The following is a 15,287-nucleotide window of genomic DNA, read 5'->3' as shown; positions in this document are numbered from 1 at the left end:
GGGGGGGGGGGGGGGGTACTGTGTTTGATCCTCTGATGAATGGGGTCAGCTGGCTACAACTGACCCCGCACAGAGCCCAGTTGTTGTTTGGAGAGAATATACTTACCTTCAGTAGTGTGCGTGTCCTCGTCGGTGCTGCTTTCTTGTAGCTAACTCTGTCCTGAACTCATCATGCCGCTCCGGGTTGCATTAGAGCTCAGAGGCCCGATCTGTCTTCCCTCCCGGTCCTGGTACCTGGCTGAACCTGCGGAGCTCGGATGTACTCGGCATAATGTGTGAGGTAAGCTGGGGGCTTCTTCGGCTGTTGGCGCGGGGAGCCTGTGAATGTTTTGGAGCTTTCCGGTTCCTTTGAATCCTCCCTCATGCATTTTGGATGCGAACCAAGTTTGCGCACCACTGCTGGTGTTCTCCCAGGCTTCGGAGGAGCACAGTTGTTTCTTTTCAGTTGTTCTCACAAAAGAAGAATTTCCCACCACAACAACATGTCTTGAAAGGGTTTCCTTTTGAAACGGTCCCTGAGAGGAATGTGGGGATGAAGAAGACTTACTTCAGAGAAGTTTTTAAACGATGTCTCAATCAGAGATTTCTTCTTTGTTTTTGTTTTGTCTTGAAGACAATGTTGACTTGTGTGATTGATAAACAGGGATGGCTCATACTTCCTGCCTGGATCAAGTATATCTGTGCGAGCTGATGTAGAACACTAATTAACTGGAGGAAAAAGAGAAAGCCAGATAACAAAATCTACACAACTTCAGTCACCAACTATTCATTGTTTTAGTGGACAAGAGTCATTCACTCATTCACTCAGTTTGTGCTCTTTAGCCTCATTAAACCAGCATTAAACGTCTGCTCTTTGCTGTTTGTGTCGTTCAGCGTGTATCTCACTACGTCCTTTGTTAACGGTGTTAAAATGTTTGAGAGTGGATTTGTCCTCTTTTATTGCCTCCTTTTCACAATCGTACGTCCTTCTGCCGTTCGCCCTGTAATCAGTGTCTGACAGTGAAGCCGCTCGTTCACTAGATTTATTTATTGGCTACATAATCGCCCGGTGAAACCTCTGCTGACCCGAGGTCTGTTAACCCAGCCGTGTTGGATGATTACACATCTCCTCTCCTGCAGCCCAGCGGCATTAGCACATTATGGTCTGCATTGTTCTGCATTAGTAGACAGTAATTACCCGCAGCTGAGAGGGAAGCTCATTACACAGCCAGCGTTGTGTTTTTTTTGGTGGTTTTAATTATGTCAAACAACGCCAGCCTCCCCAGCTTCGTCTCCTCTCCGCTGCTGTACTCGCACTACATTTCACCTTCCTCTGCTCCTTTTCATTTTGTTCGTTCCAGTTTGGCAAACTGTGCCAACTGCTGAATCCCCCCCCCCCCCCCCCCCCACCCCCCCCCACGCACTCCTTTCTGCTGGCCTCCATCTGAACCTCCCTCTGAGTCTTCGTTCAAACCAGACTTCAAAAAATAAATCATTTCTGACAGAGGGATGGCACAGCAGAGGCAGACTGAGTGGGTTTGCTGCATGAAGAGGCTTTTGGTAAAACTGCACTTCTTCGCTCAGCGTTTGGGAGCTGAAATGAGCCCACGGTTGTGTTGAATTCTGTCGGACAGCGTCTGTGGGGAAGTTTGTTTGTTTTCATGTCCAAACAAATGGTCTTTCTCAGGACTCCGTGTCAGAACTCCGTGTCCTGTGACCGAAATGCCTCAAGAAGTCTATTTTAATATTTTACAGCTCGGTGGAGAAAGTCTGTCTGTGGGTGTGTTTGGATGTTTTCACCGGGGCAACAAGAGGTCACAGGTCAGTCCTGTAACATCTGCTACAGGAAGGTGCTTCCTGTTTGTCTTGCTTTATTCCCCTCCATCCTTCCACGCTACTCTCTTATGGCGTACGAGGCCGCTCTTGATGTTTATAAAAACAGATTTCACTGTGCGTGTCTTCAGTTCTTCATCAACACTGCTCTGTTTAAGCCATTGACATGTTTATTCTGGGTTTCCATGGAGAATACACAGTCTGAAAGCTTCTTTTTTAGAAATATTTTCCCCACTGTCAAGAAGGTTTTTTTCACATTAAAATGGCCCGGGATAAAGTTATCTGAATATCTGCACAGGCTGGAAAAGAAGGACGGGTAAACACTAAATGTGGAACCAGGTTTTCTTTAAATACATCACTAGGCAACCTTCTGAGAGGATACCACTTTAATGCTCTGCTTACATGCCGTCTATACCTGCAGTGTACCCTGTTGAATTTATTTTAACGAGTGAACCAATATAAGATAACCGTGTAACAGACGGCCCACCTCGCCTGAAATAATTCATACCGAATAATAAGTATACCTTTGACTCAATCAACTATAACATCAGGCTTATTAAGCCAAATAGGGATGCCTGCAACTATTGATTATGTTCTTAATAAATTGATGCTCTCATGCTTTGTCTGGGAAGAAAAAAAAAATCTGCTCCCTGATTATTGTGCCATTATGAATTATTCCTACAGTATCACTTTAGTTTATCACTCCTCAGTAATCCGTTACTACCGGCCTCAGTCAACTACATCGTGTATTTTGCCCTCAAGAAGCCCACACTGGTCGATCCCCGCAGAGGACAAACGGACCAAATAATCCCAAAATGATACACGCCACCACAATGGGCTGCTCTGTGCAGGTGCAGCCTGCTAACACAGCTCTGTTGATCGGGGAGCACGGGACTGTGTTTCCTGTCCTTATCTCTGGAGGTGAGGACGGATAGAAATGTCCGTGTTGTGTCAATTGACAATTGACAATGCCCCCCCCCCCCCCCTCCTGTGCCTGAGGAAGCAGATATTCTGTTGTGGCTGTTTCCTCCTGGCGTTGCGTCAAAGGGGACGGGGATCTCCGCAGCGTCCTCCCTGCTCCACGCCACAGCTGTCACCACCGCTTTGTGTCCTCCTCTGGGTTGGGGACCCAGACAGCGGGCCACGGCCTTGTCTTTCCTCACTGTGAACCATGCGGCCGGGGGTCTCTGCTCTGTGTGTGTGTGTGTATGTCTCTGTGTGTGGTCAGGATGGAGGGCAAAGGCTGCTGTCTCCCCGAGGATCTGGACAACAGCTTTGGCAGGAAAAGGTTTACGGCTGTTTGGCTGTTGACTTCCTGTGGTGCGGGGGGGGTCATTGCCTCTGGAATTAAAAAAAAATATTTGGACTGACGCATGTGTCAGTGTGGTATACAATTGGGACTTGTGCACCTGTGGGCACATATCTGTTAGTATTGTTTATAGAAAGTGCTTTTTTTTTTTTTTTTTTTTTACCCATGCACACACACGCACTCCTTTTCTATTCATTCATACGACTGCTCATCCTTCACCCTGGGATACATTTTGTATTGAGTCCATGGCTGCATGAGAAAATGCAAAGCCTGCGATGCTGTCTGTTACAGACGAGATGATGGAGTTCTACACAGAAACGGACGGAGCCCTTTCTGCATCGCGTGCTTCCTCTGCCCTCATTCAGAGATGCATTTCTGCCCGGTGCGTTTTTGCGCCATGACTTCACCGGTCCTTTCATCTCTCCGTGGACGGTTTCCAGGCAGACGTCTTACTCTCTCTCTGTGTGTGTGTGTGTGTGTGTGTGTGTGTGTGTGTGTGTGTGTGTGTGTGTGTGTGTGTGTGTGTGTGTGTGTGTGTGTGTGTGTGTGTGTGTGTGTGTGTGTGTGTGTGTGTGTGTGTGTGTGTGTGTGTGTGTGTGTGTGTGTCCCCTCCCGTCCTGTCATTTGGCAGGAAGCAATGAAAAGGTTGCAGTGAAAGCTACACCCCTGCCTTCCCTGCAACCTCCCGGGCCCATGAAATGAGGTCAGATGACACACGAGCCCTGGGTTTTCTCTCTCGCTCTCCTTTTCTATTCCTCCCGCACGCTCTTTGAACGTTCACAGCGACTGTGGCGCGCTTTGACGGTAGAAAAACTACCGTCTGACTCTGGAACAGCATGCGGCCCACCCTCTGATGCAACCCCCCTGTCTGCTTTCCAAAAATATGTCATGTTCGCACTGTATGTTGCGTGAGTGACGATCAAATGCTCCTCGCAGTATTCCTCACGTGCAACAAAAGAATGTGTCCAATGGCAGCTGTAGCGTTTCCCCGTTGTGTGCACCTTTTTGGATCTCGTAGAAAGGTTGCGACGACAACTTATTAGAAATAGAATATAATTAACTTGATTAGAAAAGTCTTCCGATTTTCAGTCGGGGCCGAATACGACAACACCTCGGCGGAGAAGAGGCTCGTCATTAATGAGTCAAGCGCTGCTATTCATAGACACCGGCACACATGTCTCTCATCTCTCACAAGAGAAAGAGTTGGATGTCCTGCAGCTTTTCCTCCACCACTCCCTCTTTGTTTGATCTTTTTTTTTTCTGGCACTGTAACTCTTTCTAAAACTCTGTGGCTGTTCAAAAGGCATTAAACATGAGCGAGTTCCCCAGTGCAAGGAAACGGTGAGAGGCGTTCACAGAATATGCCGAGTGTATGAAAGACCCGAGCCTCCCAGGGCTGTTGGCCCCGGCCCCCCGTTTCCCTCGGTAGAAACACTCACGTTCACAAACTCACACTCTCATTAGTTCTTATTGTTTTTTAGAATCGAGTTACTTTGAGGTAAGTCTGTACGTTTCCTCAAGTCATAACTTTGTGCCTTATTTCTGGTTTACTTTGGAAATTTGACTACAGTACGTAAATGTTTATGGAAGGAAGGAAAAGACACCAGTGCACTTGGGCTTTGTGTTTTACGTTTGGTGAGACCACATCTGGCTATGAACAACTGTAATCCGTTGTATGCCTTCATTATGTTCTGAAGAGTTGGGAAGCAGATCAAGAAAAGCCCAAATATTAACTGGGAAGCGTGAGAGTTGCTTTTTTACATCCAAGGAGTTTCAACTTGGGTGAGGATTTTCTTTTTTCTTTCTCCCAAAGAACCAAGAAAACTTTATTTACATCTCCATGTAGTGTACAAGTCAGACATGAAGAACTGCATGCGGTTTTGGATGCAGACGGTGTATTAAATAACTATTACGGCAGTGTGCTGTTGGTGTGTGAGTCCATAGAAAGCTTGATTTTCTTCATGGGTAATTTTGGCAGCTGGAGGACATCAGAGGGAGAGAGGTTAGAGGTTCAGAGAGGAGCTGAGGTCACCAGATGGACTTTAACAAGCATTAACCCATCGAGGAAGAGACACCGCTTTTAAGCCACCACAGATGGAAGTGTGAGCTCTCAACCACGACCCTGTCGGCTCTAAAAGTGTAATGAATGATTAAAGGTCAAGGGCGCGCCCAAGATCCGATGGCTCCTTTTTAAAGGTAACATGTTTTGACAATAGGTATTTGAATAGACGTCCTGCAGGTTTTCTACAAAGGGAATACGATGCAACAACTCATTCCAGCTGTGAACTTGTGAACACTACCATTGGACGTGCTTTTTTTTTTTTTCCTCAAGGGAAGCACTTTTCAGTCGACACAGGACCGTCCTCAAGCAAGAACACTGTCTGTGGTGGAGCCGGTTACCTCCCTGACAACATGCAAGTGGCTGTGTGCTTGGGGAAAAACCGTCAAAGACCTCTGCTGGTCTGCCAGGGCTCCTTCTGGCGATCACCAACTTGATCCTGTGATCTCAGATCAGATTTTCTCTGTGGGTCAGGTGATTCATTTACTAAACGGCACTCTAAACCATAATGCATCTGTATTTGTGATGCATCTGATCCCAGCAAACTCAGCCCTGGTGGGTGGAGGTGGTTGACGGGTATTTTGAGGACTGTGAGGATGTGAGGTTTCATTTCTACTCCTGACACCATCGTAAACTTAAACTCGAGTGCTTTGTGGTGGCAGGATCATAAATTATAGCACACATTTTATTTGTTTTTTTACGAGGGTTTGTTTGCTTGTTACAATTAAAAAGAGGATGCCACTAAATATTCTCGCAGCTCAACTTCAAACAATAGAAATATTCCTGTGATTTCCTCCGTAAAACTGACCCCATTCACCATTCATATAGAAATTGCGTGCAGAGTCCTGCTAATACTGCTTTAGCTTTATCTTAGTATTAGGCTGAGGCTTGTGTGTGAGGAATCTGGATTTGAGATTAGATTAATTCAGAGGCCTGGATTAACCCTGTAACTGTAACCTGACACTCTTACGTATTGTTCATCGTTTGTTGATAACTGAATTTAGTGGTGACATTTCCATTTGCACAGCTTTTATGAGCCGTAGATGATTGACTGCCCTCGTACTGAGTCGGTCTTCAACACTTTTTTTTCTCTGTGTGTGTGTATATGGCTGCAAGGAAAGCGCTGTACAGGATCTTGTGGCGTGTCTGATCTCCCTTCTATGAATGAGGGCTGCTTTTAGGTGGCTAGCTCCTGAGGTCGCTCTGAGCCGTGCGGCGAGATGATTCCTCTGGAAGCCGTGCAGCAGAGAACAAGTGGTTCTTGTTAAATGTGAGCCGGAGAGAAAATAGCTGTAATTGAATGTGAAACCATATGCTTCTTATTTGGTGAAAATGTTTTTTTTAGTTTTTTGTTAAATGTGGTGTTGCCAGACTACTCAGTACATGTCATCAACAATGGCCCATTTTTCAGCGTTTTATGACGAAGACCAGTTCCCAAAGAAGCTTTGAGCTATTTAATGCGAGGCTTTCATTGATTTTTCCAGTTTGTAAATGAAACCACTGTGTGGTTTTTCCACGCCGTTCAATGAGAGTATTTCTACATAGAGGTGCTGTAGAAGATTCTGCGCTGGTCATTTTCATGTGATTTCTGGTGTAATACTGATGTAATCCTGCAGTTTAACATTATCGCCCCTTGAGAGACGACGAGCATCTCTGACTTCTCGGCCCTCTAATCGACGGTACATTTGCAGCGATGCCTTTTCCTTTAAACTTTGTAAATACACGCCGACGTGCAGGTGGCTGCATGAATCTGAAATATTGGTTGACTGAATGTATTTGAGGAGCCAGAGTGTGCCGTTTCTTTTGGCCGAATTGCAACAGACCTATGCTAATCCATATGAAATAACGGGCTCGCTCAAAATAAACATAAAACCTACCTTTCGGCCAGCCTGTACATATTTTTTTACCCCTTTACGTTTAATGTTTGCTTTAGCTTGTAAGTTGTTGGTTGAGTGAAGTATTTCGATTTTTTGGAGCACTTTATATGCTACAGAGAAGAGGTGGGTTTGTTGTAAAAGAATATATTTGCTACAGCAAAGTATTTAGTTACGGAGCTCTGACATTTTTCTTCATTTGAGCTGTAAGTGTCAGACTTGTCACAAAGGTATTTTCATGGATTCATTGCAGTGCAGGGAGCTGGGTGTGCCTTCAGACCTATAAGAGTGGGGTTCAGTTGCTGGGATCAGTGGCTCTTTGTTACTTGCGCGTTTAGAAAACCGCTGTTCTGAGCCTCCGTCGTAAGCCACAGTCTCTGTAGTCATAAGCCCGACCCTGGGTGTCAAACATGTCGGACACAGTTGAAGCTTTATGATCAAAGGTCGAGACGTGCGATTTAACCTCAGGTCCTGAAACACTGGGACTCGTGTATAACATGACCTCTCACCTTTCGAACAAGGCCAATCTGCTCCTTACAGGCTCATTATCTGATTGTCCCCGCCACGTAAACTCACACAGGAAGCTCCGTCCAAACCAGCAGCCATGTTGTGTATTTAACAAGGTCTTAAATCCTGACAAATTGTCACTTTTCTCTAAACGGCCTCAGCTGCTCCACATTGTCTGTTTTCTCGGACAAAAAGCCGGACTGTTGCAAATGTCGAAAACTCTCAGGATGTAAATTGGTCTGTTCTTTGTGCTGCGAGGGCAAAAGCCCCCTCAGAAAATACAGTTTATCCAAACTTTAGTAAACTAATGCCGGGGCTATCGGTGGCTCCTCGACCCCCTCCCTTTATGTTTGTGTGATACTCAAACAAAGTCTGCGTCACCTGCCTTCTCAATGTGTAATAGATGTTTCTCTTTTGGTCCACACTGAACAAAAAATGCCTCATTGTCAGGGCAGAGCAGAGGTAATCTAGGTGGTATGTACTCATTGTTCGGCTGTGCACAGAAACGGTAGAGCTCCGACAGGCTCGATCCTGACCAAAGGCGTCTTCACCGGGCAGCTCTTCAGTGCAGAGGCGTGAGACGGGGGGGGGGGGGCAGAAAAACAGGTTCCTGGTGATAAATAGCGGGCCCGGTTTTGGAAAGTGTCTCCTTTCCGACAGAGGATCGGGCTTTGTCTTGAAATGTGAGCCGCCCCTCCGCAGCCACCGCCAGCTTCTCAGGGGCTCCGACTCTCAACAGCGCAGGAGGAGAGAAAGCTTTATGTTACAGGGGGGGGGGGATGCCTCGGGGTGACGTGGGGGGGGGGGGGGGGACAAAAATATTTGAGTAGCTGTTGCTGTCTGTTAAAGGGGATTACTGTTTAATTAGAGCTGTGGTCAAGGATATAGCAATCAGTATATTTCAACATAAGGAGCTGTCTGCCAGTGTCCAGTGCTCAAACATTTGATAGTATCATAAGACAACAATCACAAACTACTTTTTTTTTTTTAACATAAGCGTTTATATTATATATTTGATCTCTCACTTTAGTAATACATTTAGAAAGCCGCCTATTGTATTGTTTCTTTGTGTGTGTTTAGGTTCAGAACCTTCTAGCAACCCTCACTGTGAATGTAGACTTGATGCACTTATTTTAAGCTCGCGTTTAAAACTCTGTTTAATTAATCACTGTCGCAGATTAAACGACCGCTTTCCACTCGAATTTATGACCAATTTCATTTCCTTTGTTGTGTGTAAAACACTGCAGCCTTTCTGTGTGTCCTCTGTAGGAATAAGCTTGACTAATCGAAAGACAAATATTTCCCTTTTTCCTCTTTAGGAACAGTTACTATATGTTAGGAGAAACTGGAAATTCCAGGAGGAGAGGAGCCTCATATTTCAGCCCCCCCCCCCCCCGCCCCCCCCCCCCATTTATAATGACATCCCTCTGCTGTTGGTCTCTCTGTGTTCCTGTTTAAACAAATTGTGCTGCCAGGGAACCGCTGACCTTCCGTGTCCTGGGATCTGGCTTTAGCGGATCCTGTTGTGGCTCATCTCTTCCTGCGCCGTGCTCCTGGTGTCCTCAGGTGTGATGTGCATTTGTGTGTAGGTGAGGCTGGTTATGCCAGGTGGTAAATTGAAGTGGGTATTTTGCCCACATGGGGTCAACTATCTCACTATGCTGTGTCCCTTCTGGAACACCGGCGCAATCCCTGCTGTGCCCACAGCTGCACTCCGTACTAAAAGGCCTCCTTCCAAATTGACAGAAACACTCGCATATACACGCAGGGGAGTGAGGTGGAGTGCTCCAGATCCTGTTTCCTTTGGAAGAAAGCCTGCAGGAGTAGCGTGTAATGGCAGGTGATGGATGCAGTTCATCTAATCTGCTCCCCGTGTGTCACTGATGGATGTGGATGACGGGTGAGGAGATTGTGGAGGCTCATTACGGTCGTGTCACAGTGCCTTGACTTCTCAGTCTTTAGTGATCCCCGCATGCACATACATGCATAGGACAGCTCTGGTTTGGCTTCACTGTGACCCCGCATCCGGTAACTGCATGACGAATACGTGTTTGTCAAGTCATTCTTTGGAGATGCTTTGCAGAGGGCGGGCGCGTGACTCACAGGATTCGATGAGTCTCTTTTTTTTAATGCCTTTTCCGAAATCGCTAATAGGGTTGTTGTTTTATTTGGTCATAGTTAAGAGCACTCTAAATGTTTACCCCCTGCATTTCAGTTAAACACAGACAGAATGAAACACTTAACCCGAGGCCGATCTTGGAGAGCTGTGGGAGATGCAGACAATGTGTGTCAGGCGTTCCTGCCAGTGGGAGTGTGGTTTCCTGGGCTTGTTGATATCATCCATGATGGCAGGAGAATACACAGTCTGAGCAATCTGCCGCAGAAGGCTTTGATCAGCCAGTGAGACCAACAGGGAGTCAGCAAGAGTCCTCGAGCTCTGCAGTGGACCTTGACTCACCTGGGCTCTTAGTGGATGAACCCCGGGGGCGGTAACGGAAAGGGATCTTGCAGAGCTGAACACAAATACGGCAGGATGAGTGCATTTATATAATTAAATTTATGAAAAAATGAAAGACTTTTATTTCTTCCTGTTGGGGATAAGAATGGGGACATTACTCATACATTAGTGCTAAACCCATTTGTCAATGAACTGATTATTGATTGTACATTAACAGAAGGAAAACAATATGGAGGATTGACTTATACGATAATTAAATAATTTAGATAAATGGCAAAAAATGTTGGTTCTTTTTTAAGAGGTGTGATTTATGCTTTTCTCTGTTTTTTACTCACTATGAATTGAACATGTTTAGGTTATTCTCAGACAAAACTGCAATCTAAAAATGTCATCTTGGATCCTGGGAGTTTATTTTTACTTACTTAATGAGTACTTCGTTGTAGTTAGTTTATTTGCTTATATTGATATTTTAACAATACTAGTAGTCTGTAGCAACACTTGCACATGTGTGAGGCTTTGCTATGATATGCTAATGTGCTCACAATGAACACGCTGGTGTTTAACAGGTACAATGTTTGCCACGTTCTCCATCTCTGATTTACCACTAATGAGTACTAAAACAAAGAAGAGCTGAGGCTGATGAGAATATCATTGGTTTTGCAGGTATTTGTGATTATTGTGCAAGGTGTAAAAGTGAAAGGATCACTGTTATTACAATTCATCCTCAGTGGAACACTCCTTCATAATATTTTATGGCGATCCATTCAATAGTTGTTGGGGTATTTCACTCAAAGCCACAAAAGTCAACTTCATGGCGGTGCTAGAGGAAAATGTCAGGGACTCACCAACGTCCTCGAGGTTCATCCTCTGGGGACCATGAATGTCTGTCTACCAAACCTCATTCAGTCCATCCAACATTTGTTGACCCGACGTCAATGTGGCTAAAAAAGTAGTACCCGACAGGCTGGTACTACTGACAGTAGTCTCTCCTAATTCACATCATTCACATAGTAACACGATCTGTTGTATATTCGGCGAAACACCCTCATGTATAAATATCTTAATTAAGCATCAAGAGGTGTCGTTGCACTCAGCGCTCTCTCTGTCTAATCATCAATGATCAGAACTGGTGATGAATACATGTGATCTGATTATGTAATCACAACTGATTTATTCAAACGATTTAGCGTCTGTAGTTGGAAACACGGAGCGCTGCTCTTTTAATTGCACCATTTCATTAGCGCTTGCCAATCCCTTTTCTCCGTGGCGGGTTTTGTCCATGCCATGTGTGTGTTGCCCGTCCCACTCGCAGCGAGCCGTTACCCATACTGATGCGGAGCAGGGTTTTAAGCGGAACCAGTGTGGAGAGCTCATTCAAGGGCTTTTAAGGGGGGGGGGGGGGGGGGCTGAGTTTTGCAGGGTTGTCACTCTCTCATTGAGGAGCAGAGGAGCGCGCCTCAACACATCTTACTCAATACAAAGAGAGGCTGTGATGTACATACAAATGAGTAATAGATGGGTTTGTCACTCAATTCCCTCTTACTTTAATCTGACGAACAAGCCCTCTGTGTGTGTGTGTGTGTGTGTGTGTGTGCGCGTGCACATTTCACGCACCCATGCTTGCACCTTACTAAATGTTCTTTTTATTTCTGTGAGCAGTTCCTACATCGACTCAACTCAATCCCCCCCCCCTTCTGTTTCCTCAACCCACTCATTCCCGCACCCATTCCCCCCCTCAGCCTAAATCCTGGGAAAAAAGCAAAACATTGTTCGTTCTCGGTGTGCATGACCTGCAGGAGGTGGTGTGTAAAGCAGGAAGTAATTAGAGCTAATTATTCTGCTTTAATCATAAAAAAAAGCTCCTCGGCTGCTGCCTCACCGCTGCAGTCGGCTAACCAGCGTTCTCACCATGTAATTATTGCTCATAGTGGTTTGTTGTTCACAGTGAGACAGGGAGGCAAAGGAACATTATGCTCTTGTTTTACAACCACTCCGAGTCATCTGAAAGTGAGTCACAAATCTCAGATACATTTGCTGCTATCAGGCGTAATACATATCCACATCTATGTTGTCATAATTCTCCCTTCAAGCCTTCCTTTAAGACTTGTTTTTAGTGTTAGACTAACTACATTGTCATTGGAGACTTTGTTTACTTTTTGCAAGTCTATTCTGGATAACACGAGTGTCAGTGGTTCATCTCTTCTGTCCTCATAGCAAAGCTTTACCATGAAGTCACAATTTCTTTAATGAAGATATGAACTTTTTGGAAATAATCTAGCAGTTTCTATAGAAAGGCTTTTTAGGGTTTCTTTCCCTTTCTTTAGGCAGCTACCTCTGCTCTGATGAAGCCAAACGCGTTACACTGATAACAAATCAACAATGGTCGACTAAATCCTGCAGCATCTTTTTAATAGTTCTATTTGAATTGATATGGCTCGGCGATAATTCAATGCTTTTATTGATCAACTTTAAGTGGATATCTTGGTAATGTGGACATATTGTGCTGTTGTTTTACAAAATGATGCTGTCCAAATTAATGATTGAGACTACATTTTAACCAATTAAACGAGTGTAGTTTTACATGTGATTTCTTTCCCCCATACATTTCCCAATAGTGATGTTTCCATATCCGCTCTGCAAGTGCTGACAAGCCTTCTTTGTTAAAATAATATTGGCCTCCCTTCCCTCCTGTTACATCGATGTTGTGACATCACCCAGGAACCAATCTATCATAGACATAGATGCTGTCATAGACATAGATGCTGTCATAGACATAGATGCTGTCAGAGACATAGATGCTGTCAGAGACATAGATGCTGTCAGAGACATAGATGCTGTCAGAGACATAGATGCTGTCAGAGACATAGATGCTGTCAGAGACAACTAGCAGATGACAGGTGGGATCTGGTCCTCACGCCGCGGCCCAGTCACACGAGTGTCGACCCCACGGCTCGTTCAGGAGCACATAGGGGGGAAGTGAGCCCTAATTGCCAGGGGAAATGGGATGGCCCTACAGGGAGGTTTCTATTGTGGCCGAGGCAATTAACTTGGCTTCTTTCATCTGAGCGTCTCCTTTGAAAAGAGACATTGTACTTAGCTGCTCGGTGAGCAGCGAGAAGGGACCGGGGCCTTCGGGGGCCGCATTCCGCTGCGGTGCCAGAAAGAAGGTGTGCGTGTCGGGGGTTGTTGTCGGGACGCCACAGACGCTGTCCCTGATAGCCGGACCGTGTCGTGTCCCCAACGCTTGCTCAGTGAAAGAGACTTCCATTTTTTTCAGTGCTGTCAAGACCAATAAGCTTTGTGCTCCCTGCGCTTCTGCTGGTAAATTACAGCCAAGTTTGTCCAGGCCTTCCACTCTGTGTGTTTACCCTGCAGTATTTTACCTCGGAGCACTTCCTCAGAGCAGTTAGCACAGAGCCTGAACTTACTTTATTGCCCAGTTGTTGCAGTGAGCTGCTTGATCTTCTTATTGCTCTTTTTAAAGCCAGCGAACTCTCGGGGCGATTGGATACACGCCTGCAGGGACTCACTGCAACAAACCCCGAACCACAATCTGACCAGCTTCTTTTTTTTTTTTTTTTTTTGACATTTTTGAAAAGAGGTAGATTATGTTTGCCGAACCAGGATTGAGGTCACGACACATCATGCCAGACACTGAAACCATAAGGGAACAATAGGAGACCTGAGGAGGAGGAGAAGATGAGACGCTGGCCTGTGAAGTTCTGCAGCCAAGCATTTACGACAGTCCTCTGCATGTCTGCTCCCCAGTGGAGTGGAAAGGAGGCCATGCAGGGCTGAGGAGAGCCAAGCTGTGCTGGGCCAAGGCATGTGGAGGAAGAGGTGGGATCCAGGGAAGGGTGGGGGCAGACGGACACCGCACACTCTTAACACTTCACTGTGAACGAGAAGCTGACAGCCACAAATTAATTCAACATTTCAGCAGTGAATCATCTCTTCATTTGGCCGCAATAATCCAACGCTCTCCTTTTTCTCCCCTTAACTCCCTCTTCCACCCCCCCCCCCCCCCCCCCCCCACCTCCCAACCATCCAAACTCTTAAAACTCCAGGATGTGGAGAATTTCAGCTGTGTTGCATTTCTCCCCCTTCCTCCCACTCATCTACATTTAATGAAAACATCAGAGATAACACACACACACACACACACACACACACCGGGAGTTTGAAACAGGGCTGATCTTTGGGGACCATATGGTACTGTATTTCTGTGACCCACTTTTCCATTAACCAGTGTACCCTGCAGGATTTTTGCATTACTTTTTGATAGATATCGGCAGAAAACGAATTAAGCTGTTACTGTGTTTGAAGTCGAGGAAATGCTTTTTCTACTATGTAGTTAAAGTTCTTTTAGAAACTCAAATCACTGTATGTAAAGTTGAGGTGAGGCCAATAACTGATTGGTCGAAGCGTTGTGTGAACGATTGGACAATGATGCCATCAATGCGGCAAACTCCTTAATCAGAATTTTAATATATTGCTTTATGAATAAAACATTTTCATTAAAGAGTATGAGAAGCTGCAATGCAGTCGAATAGCTGAAGTCTTGTTTCGTAAGATTGAATCAGTTGGATTGTGAACAGAAGAAAGACTGACTGTAGAAATCAGAAATTAGGATGCTTCAAGAATAGTTTTGTAATAAAATCTCGGCGCCCTGAATAGAATTCTAATCTAATTCATATGTAGGCAGCTTCCCAGTCCTGATGTAAAGTAGGTTAGCTTGTACAGTTTTGCAGTTATCCCATGTCCAATGTAATCTCTCCTCCTTTCTTTTCACAAACAGTTGCCTGTTTTCTGTGGCAGAGAAATGGAACAAATACATAGAATTTCCTCACAATGCCATGCGGCAAATCACCGGAGGCAAATAAAGCGAAAGACGTCTTCATAGTGGAACATTTATCACCGTTTCATTGCCTCACAGGGGTTTGTGTCTGTGCGGCACTGGGCCAATATGTGTATATATATATATACGTCTGAAGCCCGTCTCTATTGAGAGCTCATGGCGGCTAAAGCAGTAGCGGTGCTTAATTAAGATCCCCCCCTCTGCCCTTATGCTGCACACTCAAGGAGAGGAGCTTGACAGTCCAGTGGCTCTCCCTGTGAATACCTATCTTTGTCCCTGTTGTTTTGAGGGAACTCTAGAGGCTGGCGCAGGACACGCTGGCTGGGGTTCAGGAACTCTGCGGGGCCAGAGATTAGCAAGGCATGGCAGGATCCCTGATAACTGACACCCTCCACGCAGGCATCCGAGCC

The 15,287-nt window shown here is 45.5% G+C and overlaps 1 protein-coding gene across 1 annotated transcript in view; it reads left to right on the top strand.

Moving 5' to 3' along the window:
* The first annotated feature begins 2,627 nt into the window (after window positions 1–2,627).
* ptk7b (protein tyrosine kinase 7b) overlaps window positions 2,628–15,287 on the top strand; it is a 55,909-nt gene continuing 43,249 nt past the window's right edge. The window contains exons 1-2 of the mRNA XM_076077304.1: window positions 2,628–2,733; window positions 2,860–2,976. Coding sequence (XP_075933419.1) covers window positions 2,628–2,733; window positions 2,860–2,976 — 223 coding nt within the window. The remainder of the gene's footprint in view (window positions 2,734–2,859; window positions 2,977–15,287) is intronic.

Source organism: Anarhichas minor, unplaced genomic scaffold (genome assembly GCF_050575085.1).
Source record: "Anarhichas minor isolate MPS153535 unplaced genomic scaffold, ASM5057508v1 ptg000058l, whole genome shotgun sequence".
In the NCBI taxonomy this organism is placed as follows: Eukaryota; Metazoa; Chordata; class Actinopteri; order Perciformes; family Anarhichadidae; genus Anarhichas; species Anarhichas minor.
The sequence above is the reverse complement of the archived record's forward strand: the minus strand, read 5'-3'. Positions and strand labels throughout refer to the sequence as shown.